This window comes from Bombus bifarius, unplaced genomic scaffold (assembly GCF_011952205.1).
Source record: "Bombus bifarius isolate JDL3187 unplaced genomic scaffold, Bbif_JDL3187 scf7180000008165, whole genome shotgun sequence".
Classification (NCBI taxonomy): domain Eukaryota; kingdom Metazoa; phylum Arthropoda; class Insecta; order Hymenoptera; family Apidae; genus Bombus; species Bombus bifarius.
Window position 1 is genome coordinate 1764582 of NW_022884487.1, and position 16062 is coordinate 1780643.

A 16062-nucleotide genomic window follows, 5' to 3' on the forward strand; every position below is an offset into this window, starting at 1 on the left:
AATTTTGTACAGCTTTGTATCTATTATAAAATTTACATATTAATCTATTAGATTCAATTATATTAAACTTCATATCATTTAACAGTACCATAGTATGACTACAAGAATTTGATACTATGAAAATGAGGCTAATTAGAATTTAATAAAGGAATGTTTCATTAAAAAATACAGGTATGTGCAAATACATTTTGTAGCTACTGCATGATAAAAGAAGTACTATAATTTTACAATGAATATATCACAGCTGAACACAGAAATGAATATTTACAAATAATATTAACAGAAATAAATGTATTTCACTTTGATGAAAATTTCCTTTAGATATTACGTTGTTGCAATCAGGAATTCCCTGTTCGCTCGTACTTCCCGATTAAATTACGAACAACTCGACTCGAAGATTTGATTCAAAAGCGCAGCTGCTCAGCACGTATTCATGCAAAAATCAAATTTCCAGCGTAACACCGTGACAGTCTCTCCTTTAAATGTTTCCACGACGAGCCGTTAGAGGGAGGAGAGAGATTTACCGATGAATATCTGAAATGAGTATTTCGTGATCCCACGACGGTAGCTGGGTTCAATAACGATGATTCAGGAAGGCCAGCAGAGTCGTTGAGATCATTACGAATGGCAGATTTGCCAGCCTCAGTTGGCCACCGTGTTGCATCGCTGCTGGATGTTCCCCTGTCGAACAATGATTAAAATTCAAATTGAATTCCGTTCTACCATCCGTCGTCTTATTGGAATTGTTTCTCCTCTACGCCACGCTATGTGTGTGTGTGCCACGCGCGCGCACATACACACATAGAGGATGCTCTAGTAAATATTTGCAATGTTAATTCCATCAAACAAATGTTACAAAGAGCACTAGAAATTCTTTCACTGTGATGACGCTATATTCTTTTAAATTCAAAAATTAAATTTTTGTATTTTCTGTGAATTTCTCTTCAAATTGGATTTTAATAACTTTTGAAGATGAAATAATTTGGCGTTTGTTCAGTTTCGGTTTTAGGTTTATAACCTTTTAGTAAATATGTTATATTATATTTAATCTTAGGAGAAATGGTATATATTGTATTTATTTGAAGATATTTGAAATTATGAATACTTGAGAATTAGGTTAGATAAGATACTAATTTGCGTTACAATCCTGATAATTTTAAGTAATACGATAATTCTCCTCTAAAGTTTACAGAAAATTTCCTGAATTCAGATATTTGTACATTTAGATTTTTCCTTCTACTTTGTATTTTCTACGGACACAACGGCCATCTTGAATATAAGATTCTGCAAGATGAAAGCGCCTGTAGTAAACAGGAGACTCGAATTCAAAATTCGGTTCGGTCGGTCGATTCTGCTTCCTTCTTACGTTTCTCTCTTTGTTGGTACACCCACTAGACGAAAATAGGGAAATGTGCGTTACAAAATTTTAATCAAAACTCGATAATCCCAAAATGGATTTTACTACAGCGATTACGTGTTAACCGTGAAAGCACGAAAGATTGTAATTTGCTCCTGAATATTCACGAGATTATCAAAAAGGAAAGTACCCTTTGAAAGAAAACTTGAATTTTTTCCCTTTCTAACACCCTGCATATGGATAATTTCCGCCATCAGTATGTATATTGTTGCCGGAATTTTTAACGGTCTTCAACAGTCTTCTTCCACACCCATGGATCCTTGTGCTTGTCTGAAGAATCTTCCAACCACACCTTTAAAAAAAAAGTATATCATCCCTTTGCAAGGGGAGTGATCTTCATACCTTGAAAGCTTTTTCTGTTTAGATAGACATTTTTACTACCATACGATGGCCTCTTCTGTATCCTGTGACTCTAACATCAAGTGTTTCTCTGATTTCTCCGAGTGTAGACGCATTAACGCGGCACAATAGCTATTATAGTCTGTGACGAGGAGTCGCTTGCTTAAGGAAGCCAGTCTGCATTCTATCACGGGGTATTTCCTCACTGTACATATTTCTCATCAATGTTCTTGTGCGTCGTTAAGGTCTGAGGAATGATGAATTAAAGGAATAAAATGATAATGAAATATAAGAAAAATTATTAAATAAGAAAATTGGAAAATTAGAAGATAAAAGAGGTTATGTAAATAATATAAGGTGTCCCAGTATTAATGTTACAAATGAGGAGGTGAAAATAAGCTGAAATTATAGAATAAATTTTTTTGCTGATTGTACCCAGCTCGTGCTCAGTTGGTAATTAACCAAATTCACATTTGTTAGGCAAATTTCCAAATTTGATTTTCTCGAAAACGAAACCTCACCGTGAAACAAATTTATTCTATATTTTCGATTTGCTCTTTTCATGTAGAATCTCCTCTATTTCGTTTATACCATCAATATTGGAACACCTTGTATTTCAAATAGAATGTCTGTAAATGAAAAAGAAGTACAAAATGAAACATGATAAATAACGATAAATGATAGAAAAATTTATAGGATGTCATATACAAATGGATTCTCTCCCGAAGGAGAACTTCGAAGCTCCCGGAGATTAGGTTAGAAAACGATCTATATGGAGAGCCATGTATGATGTATGCGACATTTACGTGACAAAAAGCCACGTGACAAGATTGTAAAAGTAAGACAGGAAGTGAGGAGGAAGGGAGGGGAGAGCATTACTAATACGATCCTTAGAGAGATGGTCTTGCCAGTCTTGTCTTGAACGAGCAAAATCTTTGCTAGAGACTATAGACAATGGTCTGTATATCGATTTTATGATAAACCGGCGTGGGCTGGTCGTCGATAGACGTTTATCTTTCTCTGTCAGACATATCCTGCCCGACTCCCTAATCCGGAATTCCAGTTCCTGAAGGCTATCTCTACGGCAGTATGGTTTTGCTAGGAAAAGGGGTGGTGGTGACTACAACAATAGCTGAGCTCAGCTCGACGCGCCCCGTGCACTCTGAGAAATCTCTTTAATTACTCTTCTCACTCAACCGAATGCTTTTTGCTAAGACCGTTATCTTCTGGCGAGAACGATCGGATTCATTCGTTTTGTAAACGTGGTCAAAGCCCAGTGAGAAACGACGAACCTTCTCCTATATAGTATACCGTGTTATGAAATACTGCACCGTTTCTTTTTCTCTTTTTCCTTCCACCATCTCTGCCGCTCTTCCTCCGCCACACGCCATCCTTTTCCTCTTTTTCTGTTTTAAAGGGAGAGGAAGAGGAGAGGGAGAGTTCAGAGTTTTGCAACAGAAACGCGATTACGACAACGGAGTAGTTTTTAACGAGAATTCATTAACGGACCAGTTAATGGAAAGTCGTGTTAATGGAAATATCTCTTTCACTGTTCCTTCGTTTTTAGCTAAAAATTTTTCCCTTTGCTTTCGTCGTGTCGCTACTGTCGGCTGGTGTGTTTGGTAATCCGATCTTTACTGTCTCGAAATATCCTGCAAATATTGGTAAAGATCGCCTCTACCATTGAAAGCCATATTTTCGAAGATACGTATAATTATGTATGAAAATTACGGGGAAAAATACATATAGATAAGCACATTTTCGCTAATTTTCTTCTTTTCTTGCTTTATAATTAAACAGGAGGATTTTAACCATTAAATGACGCACTCAATATCTTCCATGATCTAGGCAGAATATTGATTTTCATTTTGCAAAATAATCACAAATAGGAAAGATTTTTAACTGTTTTAACTGTTGTAACTTTAAACTACATACCTAGAAGTATTTTAGTAACTTCTTATAGAATTTTTTACATATTTAAAATATACAAGAATCGCGCAAAACCTGAAAGACCCTACTGAAAAGAAAGTTTATAAAATGACTAATATAAAGAGGCACCATATTTTTACAAAATGGATCTATATTTAAATACGAACAATTAACAAATATTATATACACCACAGAACAGATAGCTATTATCAATATGGTAAACAATTAGTACAATGTTACTAAAATTCATAGCGTAGGTAACAATTTTAGTCTTTTTTTTACCCGCCACAATGGTGGGTCGATAGATGTAAATTTTCAAAAAATAGTTGATAAATTGGTACAGTTTTATAAAAGCCACAGCACAATTATTAAGATAAGTAATATTTTAAAGAATATGAAAAAACAAATTTTTAGCTGTAAATTCAAATAAAAAGACAATTTTTGTGGTATAAGATTAATTAGTGACGTACTAAATTTTAAAACTGCTTCTCCTTAAAAAGACAAGGAATTTGATTTATCGTGTATCGTGTTTTGTAGTCTTCATATAGTAAATTGATGGGTCGTGGTTAGTAGCTAGAACGAGAAATCGAGAAACTGAACATACAGAAAAATCGAATATCCAGGCGAGTTATCAATTACGATGTAAAACTGTGTCGAGTGTATTCAAGCAATCACACGGGGGGAAAGAGCTGCAATCTATCGGGCAGCTCAGATAAAATCTTCCAACAGATAGGGTGATTCAGGATGGCGATTTATATTTCTTATCCCTTTTATGGTAAGACGAAGATGAACGCAATATAACAGGTAACATTCAACACGGTCAAAAAAGATTGCATGTGACTAACATTAGATTTAGGAGAGTCTCTAATTAACGTTTAAAACAGTTTTAACTTCATTAATTTTGAACTAATTTATGCAAATGTAGAAGAGTTGGTGGAAAACATAAAAATGGATATAATATACATTAATAACACATTTTGAATAATACATTTTAAAAACTGCCAAAATTCTTCTGTATGTATATTATTCTGCATTTTAATTCGCCAAATAACTACAATACGCAAACTTCTAGGTAATTGTAATAATTAATAAAATATCACATTATTATACGAGATATGGTAAAAGGTTGTTTTACATTCAACAATATATTAAAAAATGTAGTGATAAAATTTGTTCATTTTCATGAGAATCGCATTTGACTAATTAATGTACCCCAGGAAATTTCAAATGCGATCTTTTGCAAAATGCTGGCTTTAAATGAAACAATTTTATTCTACATTTTCGCATGTAAAATACCCACTTTACCATCGTCCACTTTCATTTAATAAGAAATCGGTCAAGTTGACGCGTACTTATAAAATTTTCAAATTCTATTTTCTTGAAAACCTTCCCACCTATTTTTGCATGTAGAATAACCTATCTGATTATGCGTTTCTAAAAAACCAGACAAGTCAGCGTGTATCTGACAATTTTTCATATATTTTTAATTTATCTTCGCATGTAGTACAATCCTCCGTTCAATTGTACTGTGTATTCTATCACTTTGCAAAACAAATGTTACGTTTCTAGAAGATTTTCAAATCATCGTACATTGTGGGTTAATGAAAAGGGGAGGAGGTAAGGAGGGACGTTTTAGATGGTAAACTTAGTAGCGTCTCCTCGACGTTATATTATATTATATAAAGTGGAAGCATCTAAATAACTCCGTTGTTTTTATGGTCATAGGAGGAGAGTCTTCGGGGCGAAATTGCATTGTCCGAAAGTATAGCTCATTTTTATACTTGTTTCTCCTCATCATGAAAAATGAAGGGAAAGAGAAGGAATGAGCAAAAAGAACCACTGTTTTTCAATGGCAGGTTTAAGAACCTGCTGCTGTGTCTCTTCACCTTCAATTGTCCCTTCTATTCTTGGTCATACGACTCAAAATGATCAAGCAGTCTAGAATGGCAAGTAAATCAATTTCATCTCATCTTGTGAAATTCATACTTAAAGCTTGCTATTCAATTTCAGTGGAACAGCAGCGTCGAGCTAACTCGATTTTCCGACTCTTTTGACTTGACCCTCTCTCGTCCTAGACGGCTCAATTAAGGGGCCAGCCATACTTGGAGAAATTTTCTTCGTTTCTTGAGATATGAAATATCCCCCAAGTTTCACTGTATTAGGTAAGTTGAAGGTTAATTCGTAATACTCGAATTTCATTTTCTATCCTCGTGCTCAACTTCAAATGGCTCGCAGAATTATTTGTTCAGCAAAATTCACCTTTTCTTCAAGCGTCAAATACCATACATGTGTACTCTGATCGCAATATATGTATTGTTTGAAAAGTTTCGATCATATCATAGTAGTTTTTACGATATGACACGATCGTAAAATCGACAAGTGGCAAAGTTTACACGACGAGGTGTTTCCACGAACAAATTGACTGAATCCTAAAACGATAAGAAACCAAAACTTGTACAGCAATCATGTTGCGTGGCAAACATAACCTCAGTTTTCATTCAGTCCCCAATATGTATGTATTGCTTTTATTACCGATGTATATACCTTTAACTGCTAGAATTTTTCTTGAATGTTCTTTCCATGGTGTCTTTATTCTGCCATTTTTATTTCTCGTTTCATCGTACTTTTTATTGTTGAAATTCTGTTCTGCAATCCAGCACTATCTATTAGATTGGCAACTAAGTGATTGCGGATTTTGTCCATACCACCTAATGGCAAAATTTGCAATCACTTAGTTGCCAACCCAATTGCACACTACTGCTACTACCTTTTTTATTTATTACTCTTCTTCAATTCTTTCTATTCTTGTAATTTCTTTATGCATATTTCTGCGCTTCTTTTTTTTCTTTTTTTTTTTTTGTTAAAATTCCTGCTTCGTTGGAAGATTGGATCCTCCCGTAAAGAACGCTGTAAGAAATGCTGCACCAAATGTGGAAACTTTTTCAAAGTTCCAATTTCATCATGGAGGATTGTGCCGTGTGAAAGTATTGCCGAAGGGAAGCCAGCCGAGTAATAGATTATTTTGCACAAAGTGATTTGAGTTGGACGCTGTTCACGGAATTAGTCGGACGAGCAGAAGTCTTCAGGAGCGTTCACGGTGGTTAGGTAGATGGCGGGAATGGTTTTGAGAAAATGACCGTTGGTGACCTTTGATTGACCACAAGATGGACGTCGTCCATTACATCTAGGTTCTTGACCAAGGATTAGATTTTGGTGTAAAGGTGGCTTTGGATATAGCGCTTGATTCAAACATTCTCGTAGAAATTGAAGAAGTAGGAATTAATTAAAAATTCTGTGAAAAATGCATTGTACTTCGCTTCTTCCCCGTAACCTTTTAACCGATCGATGCTTAACCTGGAATAGCACCTTGCTTCCAGCAAATGGTTGCCATTAGTGTAGCACATAAGTACGTGCAATCCTTATTGATTTCAAATCCTTAACTGTATTCGCATGTACTAATCGTCGTGAATGTTGCATCACGCAACCTCACTGATAACATGAAGATAGTTAATAAATGAGTTATTATACTTAGTCAAGCATATAAAATAATCTTCTTGCAGGATAATTAATGAACTAATAATACACAGTTAATTGGCCAGTGACAACTTCTAAGATTATAAGTTTCTGTTAAAAAGTTTTTTTACGTGGCTTATACTTTATAAAATTGTTTCGTGCAACTCTGTCTGTTGTATTACCAAGCTTGTTACTGTTCTGCAAAACAATTAATTATCATTCGTAATTTGTAACTTGGGACTTGGAGAATTAACTAATAATGTTACGTTCAATTATATACAGCAGGGTTCTGATAATAAATCAATCAGATACGAAGAGCTTATATATTAATAAGCTGTTCATAAAAGCAAATGTAAGAAATTTGTGAAATCACAATCATGAAATTATTTCCGATCTCGCATTTACTTTAATTAAGTTTCAATTAGAGAAGCATCCATTTAAACAGCTTTGTGATCTCACCGGATATATGAAATGTTTTAAACGTTTCTGCATATTATACAAATTAAATGTTAATTTATAATGAATTTCAGATACTTGATATCTAGAACATTTGCAATTTCAATTTCAACTTGTGGAGAGCCATTTTATACTGGAAACTTCATGGTTCTAAAAGTTTCGACACATTATACAATTAAAACGTTAATTGTGTTGGTTTCAGGTACCTCGGCCATTTTACAGTTTCCACAAAACGTAATTCTCCGATTGTTTCGAATAAATATACAACGTATTTCGTTCATCGTGTACCTACAAAGAACAGAAACCTATGTACAATGTACATTCATGCGTAACAAATGAGCAACAACTGAAACATCAAAAGCCACTTTCCGAAGAATACAGACAATTACTATAATTCAGCTAGTTAATTACCGTCAAACGTCAAGCCATTCATTTCTTCTCTCTTCTTTATACTAATTATCCCTCTAATTTTAGCGTAACTAAATCACAACAGTATCAATCTCGTGTAAAACTTTGGCCTCTAAACGCTTGATTAACACAATAACTACCACATAGGATGAGCCATCCAAAACAAAACTCTGAAATTTTATAACTTTTTTAATGACACAAAAATGTATACAGGAAAAGAAGTTACGAGGAAAAGAAGTATCAAAGAGATAAATATTATGATTAATGCCTATGTATACAGAACACTGTAGTTTTGTAAGTTATTTAATAACCAAGAGATAAATATATTTGCATCTGGTAAAATTGGCTTTATAATTTATAGTACATACGTTATATCGTCATCACAAAATCATCGAAAAAGATGTTTTCGATAAAGGATCATTTTTCTTACGAGTTAAAAAAGAAACTCCTGGAAGGGTCAAATGGAACGATGAATTTTTATTGCTGTAACATATTGTATAAAAAGGAATATTGTTATCCGTATACAGTATACATCGATTTTCAGATGATCTTTGGTGAAGTAATTTTTGTAAAAGAAAATAACATAATCTATAAAAACGAATGTTTACCAGTTACTTTATTTACAGCCTTTGTCTGTTTTAAGTCCCAACATGAACCCAATGAATATTCATTCTTCTTATAATTGACGCTGCCATAATAACTGATAGAAATATAAGCAAACAACTAGAATTTATGAATACCGGTATGTTATTTATTGTCGTTAAAATATTAATAAAGCTCCGACACGTACCAGTATGTCATCCGTTGCAAATAGATTAAGCAAGCCACTGAACTGCAAATATACCGTCGATATCTCTTTTTTCAACGTAGAATCAAAATTCAAGCTATTTCAATGTCAAAGGAAAACAAAACTTGAACGGTACAGATTCCAAACTTTTTCCAAGCCATTAAACATGCGCGATAAAATAATTATTACTATTGAATTATTCGTTTATTAAGCATGGAAAGCAATTAAGCCGGATGGTTGATTAATTTCTTCCCTTCTGAATGGAAAAGTAAGAGGGGAAAAAGAGGAATGTTCATTTTTAGTGATTTTCCATTTCATAATACATTTTGCTGATGAGAAGTAGAACTGCAGAAATATCAAATCACAATGACTATAATGTTCAAAATGTCTCCATAAGATAGCGTTAAAGATTCGGTGAACTGGTTAAAAACAAGAAATGCTAATTCTGTAGTGGGGTATAAATTTCATTTGACAAACAATACAGTCAAAGTCTTTGAATATCGCTGCCCCTCTAGTGGCCTAAGATATTAAAACTTAATTTTCTCAACAAAGCTATTTTGCGACGTTCCTCAGTATCCTCCCTTTCTACTTTCTAATTATAAATCAAATTACATTTTCTTCTAGACACAGTCGCAAAGCCAAGAATTCCACGTGAAATATCATTTCTTTAAAGCACCACAAAACCGAAAAGTAGAGAGAAACGAGCAACTTTAACGAAGAACCCGAAAAACCGCGGAACTTCCAACTTCTTCTGTAAATGTATGTACATACCATTAAGTACGTGCACGAGGATTGTCTTTGTATTAGCGTTACTGGGATGGCAGGTATACTGGCCGCTATCTGCACGCTGGGCACGCTGCACCAAAAGATACGACGTTGTAACTTCTCCCTTCTCGGTGATCACCGATACGCCTCCCCTAGGACTATCGTAGTTGATCACCTATATTGGGCACAGATAAAGAAAAAACCGAATGAAAGATGAAAAAGAGGAACAAAGGAAAGAGAAGAGAAAGAAGTTGGACGAAAAGTTATATCGTAATTTCTGTCGGACGAAATTTTACCGATGGATCTCGTTAGGCGAAAAAAACAGGCGCAGAGAGAGGCCACACTTTCTATCTGTTTTTAGTATCTTCCTTTATTTCGTTCCTTTGCCATCGTCTTTTCTTCTTTCCTTTTTTTTTTTTTTTTTTTTTTTTACAGTCTTCTCCAACGAACGAATTTATTTCGGCCAGAAACCGAATTGTCCGGAATTTGCTTATCCGTGGTTAATGGAATCTCCGGTTTTTCTCAAGCTAGAAAAGCCGGAAAAAGAATTAGGAGAGAAATGGGAGGACACACGGACGAAGAACATGAAATTCGTCGAGGGAGCCACAGTAAATAGTCGTAGAAAAGAGAAAATGAAGAAGGAAAGTGAAGAGAAGATGTGTGTATGCACATGGTGGTCCGTAATTCATGGTACAAAAGCGGTCAGCGAGATTCCATTGCTTAAAATAAAATGAAAATTAAGAAAAACAAAATTATTGTGTTTAAGGCTTTCGTCTTTGAGACGATCGAGTTTGAAAATTTGCTTATATTCAAATTCTATCTCCCCCAAACCAGGCTATAAACAGCAAAATTTTATTCTTTATTTCCAACCTACTTTCACATGTAGAGTAACGTTCTGGCAATTGTCCATTGCTGTCCAAATTAGAATTGGTTAAATTCACGTATATCTCACAAATTTTCAAACTCGATTTCCTCGAAAACGAAACCTCCAACGCAATTTTATTATTTTTCATTTTTGTCTTATTTTGAGCCATACAGTTTCCTTAATCCGGTTTGTACCATGAATTGCGCAACACCCTGTATACTTTATGTATATATGGGCGTCCGTATTAAGATCCAGTGGAATTGCATTTTAGACGACGAAAACGAACGATTACGTTTCGTAGCGGTTCTACTCGCTAGTTTTCCCCGCCTGTCCCTTTGAGAGTAGATATTTATTTTCTCTATCTCTATCTTCCTCGTTTTTGGCACGTCACAATGGCGCGAAAATAAAATTAAAGGTCCGCGTCGAATTCGAGGCGGTTTAATGAAATCGTTGCCCACATGCACACGTATGCATATACACAGGCGCACACCAGGCCATCTCTGGAATTTAAATGGAATTGTTAACAAGCCGGCGGTCTCATTAGCATAAACTTTCCGCAACTATCATACAAACGTTTCGGTCGCGATTTATGATCCTACAATATCGAAACATTTATTGGCACGTTTATGGTTACCTTTTGTCGCTACGTTCACTCATATGCACGTTCTATGGTTAATTACGTAAGTATTCATGTTGCTTCGTTGCGTACGTCTTCATCATGTCAATATTTTCCAAACACGAATTCAAATATTCTTTGTTTAAAAATTCATATTGGTTTATTTAAATTTAAATAATTGGAATTTGTATTCTACTGATGTAAGTATAAAAAAGGAGTTCAAAATATATTTAACGATTCAAATTCAAAAGGACAACTTCAAGTTTTATTTATTAACTTATAGTAATGGTAGGAACCAGAGCGGAGTGAGGTTATAAATTAAAACATTAGGTGGCGACATTGAATGATGTAGCCACACCCACAGCTGGACATGTCTAAAAGCATCTTGAATCTCATTGTCTGGCTACAAAAGTGACACGTGTGAATAGTTATTGATGCAATTTCCGTGTTATGTGGCTACGTTGTGTTATTGAAAAATAACATTTTCTATGTTATGTGTTGTAGAAAACTTGTTTTAATTATGCTACAAAGGAAGAAAGAATTCTGAACTGAGCTCAACTAATTGTATAACATTTCTACATTTCTACAATCAACTACATATACATATGTATAATTATTTAATGTATTTTAAAGAGATACTACATATCTCCAATTTTATGTTTTTTCTATCAATTTGAAAAATCAACATTAAAAATCGAAGTCATATAAAACATTCTCATTATACTATGTATGTAATACGTTTTTATTTTGCTATGTTATATTAACCTTTAAAATCACATTTATTTTGTTCGATGTAATTAAAAAATTAAACGTTGAGAACGAATATTTTAATTATCTTAACAAACAAGTTACTTAGTTAACTTAGTTAACAAGTATAATATAAGCCTGACAAATAGGAGCATACTTTTCTGCATGTAAAATGTATCCCCCCATAGGAATGTAAATTTTCAACCTCAGTTCTCCCGTTCCGCGCAATTTATCCGATTATGGAACAATGAAAAGTGGACTTATTATCAATTTATTAAACAAATTAGCGTTACAAAAGGGGCGTATCCAGTAGTTTCATTAGTTTCAAGTAGACTTCTCGAGAGCGTTTTGCTCTGAATATTTTTCGGTGAATTTACGCGTCTCGATAACGAACGATGTAGCCACGTCCTTTCGAAAACAACAAAACCGACATAAAACGCGATTCTCGCACGATTCGTAACGTTTCCAGATCAAATATGGCGCGGGGTTGACCTCCATTTTCATATACGTATCGCTTATAAATCGTCACGGAAACGAACCGTGTCTTTCATGAAAATTCACAAAATGTTCTCGGTTGAATTTTTGTTAGAACGTTCCCCGTTTCGCTCATAAATTGACGAGTGCACGCGTGTGTTTTGTCTCGAAATTCATCGAATTCGTGTTTTAATCTCGTGGTTGAAATCAGATAAATGAATAGATAGACGTGATTGATTTGTCATGAAGAAGTGATCTAGTCTTTGATGACAAGATTTACTTTGGAATTTCATTTAAATGAGAAAAAGTGGTAAAAAGAAAGTTAGAAGGGTTTGAATGTAAATAGGATAGGTTAAGCCAGCTTTGAAGTTGGATTACAAACTTTCATGAAGGTTTAAAGTTGAAGGTGATGACTTGAAGTTTAATGCATGCTTCGAAGTTATTATTTTCGCTTTTTGATTGTATACACAATTTGTTCTGTAAATTTGAATTATGTACTTCGTTTCATTTTAAAACATTGGTTAGGCGAATATTCTAATTGTAAGATTCGGAATAATATTTCATGAGAGAAACTTTTTCTGTGAATTTTAGTTATTTTGTTTTGTAACATAATAATAAAATGATTATTAATAAGAATTATATTTCTTAAATTCTGTTAAGTTCTTAAGAAGGATAGTCTTAACAAATTCTTTACATGAATGTTTTAATTTTATGTTAAGAGTAATATTTTATAGGGGATATGACTGAACGTACTACCAACAATAGGCATCGATGACTTACGGCGATGGTACGTTGACTCGTGCCATTTTTCCCGTTTCTAACTATCCGGCTGCGGAAGTTTGTCCATTAAAACCGGAAGTGGTCGTTATAAACAAGCGATTTTAAATGGTGCCGCGAGTTCGGTGAGCAGGTCAAGCAACACAGACCATTCATGACCTCTATCCATTTACGTGGAAACTCGTCGTTTAAGGATGATTTAGCTGCACCGTTAAAACAAGCCACATAAGTGGCTGAACTAAAGATGGTAAAGTTTAAGGTTAAGATAATGAACTTTAATTGTAGTTGGTCGAAACAATGTGGATAAAAATGATATTGTTCAGAATTTTAAATAGCATAAGTTATATTAAATCAGAATAATTTTAAATTAATGTAAAAAAACATTTGTAATAAGGAAAGACAATTTTTACATCAAATACTTCATGTTTGTGTTCATATTCATGTTTCATGTTCATGTTCTAACTATATTGTTATTTATAACTAGACTGCAGACTTTTATGTATTTATAGAAAATTTCAAAGTAGAAAGATGTACAAAACACACGTAATATGCAAAGATGTAAAAAATATTCAAAGTAAAATAGTTGTTAAAATCTTCAATGGATAAAATAAATCCTTATGCAGGTTCCACTTCCTTAGTTATATTAATAAAAATATGAAATTATGTAAAGGTCCGCAGTCTATTCATATATAAATTTCAATTTTTAATCCCAAATTCCAAATAAATAATTTTTACCGATTTTTAAGGCAAAATATTTCTACAAAACAACCTAACCTAAAAAAGGTACTATTCAAAACCACAAACTTCTATTCCACTCAATATATTCATCCTTTTTCTCTTTCTTCATTCTCATCAATGGAAAATCTCCTTATTTTCCGTTCTAATCACGTTTAAGCTTTTGCCAATAAAATCTGCTCATCTTGTCACGCAACAACGGCAGCATTATCATAACAGTTGCCACGTTCAGTAGGGGCACTCATATACCGGACGGCAAGTCAGAAACTCAAAAGGTATGTATGTACATAGTTGTCGTCAAGTGTTCGAAGGATGATCCAGATTTTGCGTATAAAGCAGCCAACACAGAAATGGAGGGGTATCGGGTATCCATTATCATTGCTATTGCTACACAGCTTAGAGAAGTTGGTTCAGGTTTCATGGTTTCGTATGATTACTGCTGCAGAATGCAGGCTCTCCTTCCCCTCTCTTCACCTGTTCTCTCTCAATTTCCTAAACTGGTATGTACTATTCGGCTGCCTCAGCACACACACCACGCAAACATTACGCAAATGTTATTATTCAACTATGTTCCACGGGTTCCAGTTTGCCGATTAACGCCGCCCTAGTGACGTCGATGGTACTTCCCATCCCCCCTACCGATCTACTAGCTAATTCGCGAGGAAATCGTAAGAGGCCCTAGCAGGCCACTTCCTTACGTATGCCAGTAATTTTCGAGGCAAGTTCCTTGCTAGAAAATATTAAAATTCGAGGAGCAGATCGAGTAACCTGCAGACTAGTTTTCATGGACTGAATGGAACGGCGAGGCGTATGGTCGATGTTATTCAGCAATTAGCTGCGTTTCATGCAAATGAGCTCGGCTCACAGCGAACATTTTCCTTGTATCTTTTGCGAATTATTTTCTTATCGAAGAATTTTTGGATTGGAAAACTCGATAATGTTTTCATTGGAATTCTACGTTTCTCTTTTTTTGAGGAGTTAGAACGGATCGTTTGGTAGCTGATTTTGTTTCTTCTGCTCGAAGGATGATTCTCGCGCATTTGGTCTGTTCGTAATACGCGGGAAATTTGCAGAGGAAATTTATGAGAGAGTTATTGCCGCTTTTTGCAATGTGCCGCTATTCCTTGTTGGAAATCGCCTTTTGTTTTATGCTTCGGTCTGCTTTGTTTCTGTGTCGAGCTTCTTTGTGCGATTACAGGGAATGGAGGGTGGGTACAGTATTGGAAAAAAGTTTGGCCGATTGTAGCAGTTTTGAATCCTCTGATTTCACTATTGACCCGGAAGTCATTTTTTCCACGGATAAATTCGTTTAATATGAAAAGAAATTAATTTTAATTTTTCGTATTTGCAATAACTTAATTTAATCATATTTTATGTGGAATTTATTCTGCTTTATGATCATCGTGATGAAAAGTTCAATTCGTATTAAATTGCTTTCCGCATTTCAATTTATTCCATCCTCTTCTACCTTTACTTTTTAAGTACATGCATATAAAAGCCATATAAAACGCTCGCAACGTTGCAAAATCATCATCATTAATAAAACTAATTCATATATGATATATAAATCACTAACAATCACTAAAAAACATCAAATATGCTACTATGAAATAAACCTACAATTTCAAAGGAACACTAATTCCTTTTAAAAGCTCCTATCTTTAAAACTAGGTTCACGCGACGCTTCATTTTGACGTATTTCGAATTTCATGAGGAAAATTACACGAGCCGTTTACATTTTTCTTCTACGATTTGTACTGATTTTTATCCATTTAACGGTACAAATATATATCGAAAATTTATTCTCTTCAAAGCTTTTAGTTATAATAATATTTATAGTTATAAAAACATTTATAGTTTTGAAGTTCTCTACATGTTATACCTATTTCTACGGATACGCGTCAATTTGACGCAATCGAAGTGTCCATGAACCTAATATTAAAACAAAACAAACCTAACCTTAAACTCTTGGCAGATAGTGTATCTCGTTGCCCGTCAAATAAACGTGACTGGGACGATTGATGATTCAATATGCCTGCAAGCAGCTTCGAATAAAAGGATCAGGGATAGTTTCAATGTATGGGAAGAATTATTTACGCAAGAGACTCTTAGATAGGATTTTCATCGAATTCGAAAGAAATCACCAACACATACGCATATATTCTGTTTCAAAAAAGAAAGATTTCATTCGCCATAAATTATGCATAGAGATGCCTAGGACATTCCTCATCCAC

The 16062-nt window shown here is 34.3% G+C and overlaps 1 protein-coding gene across 5 annotated transcripts in view; it reads right to left on the minus strand.

Annotated features, from left to right (window-relative positions):
• Nucleotides 1-16062, minus strand: part of LOC117209036 (lachesin-like) — a 59083-nt gene that overhangs the window by 1505 nt on the left and 41516 nt on the right. The window contains exons 5-8 of one of the 5 annotated variants that reach the window (XR_004487831.1): nt 9621-9789; nt 1796-2003; nt 1548-1709; nt 196-681 (exon numbers count right to left, since the gene is read on the minus strand). Coding sequence is in view for 2 of the 5 variants with exons in the window: in XM_033450616.1 (XP_033306507.1) it covers nt 575-681; nt 9621-9789 (276 nt within the window). In the remaining 3 variants the exon portion in view is untranslated. Of the gene's footprint in view, nt 1-195; nt 682-1240; nt 1392-1547; nt 1710-1795; nt 2004-9620; nt 9790-16062 lie in introns of those variants that run through there. The other 4 variants (XR_004487832.1, XR_004487830.1, XM_033450616.1 and 1 more) reach the window with 4 other exon arrangements.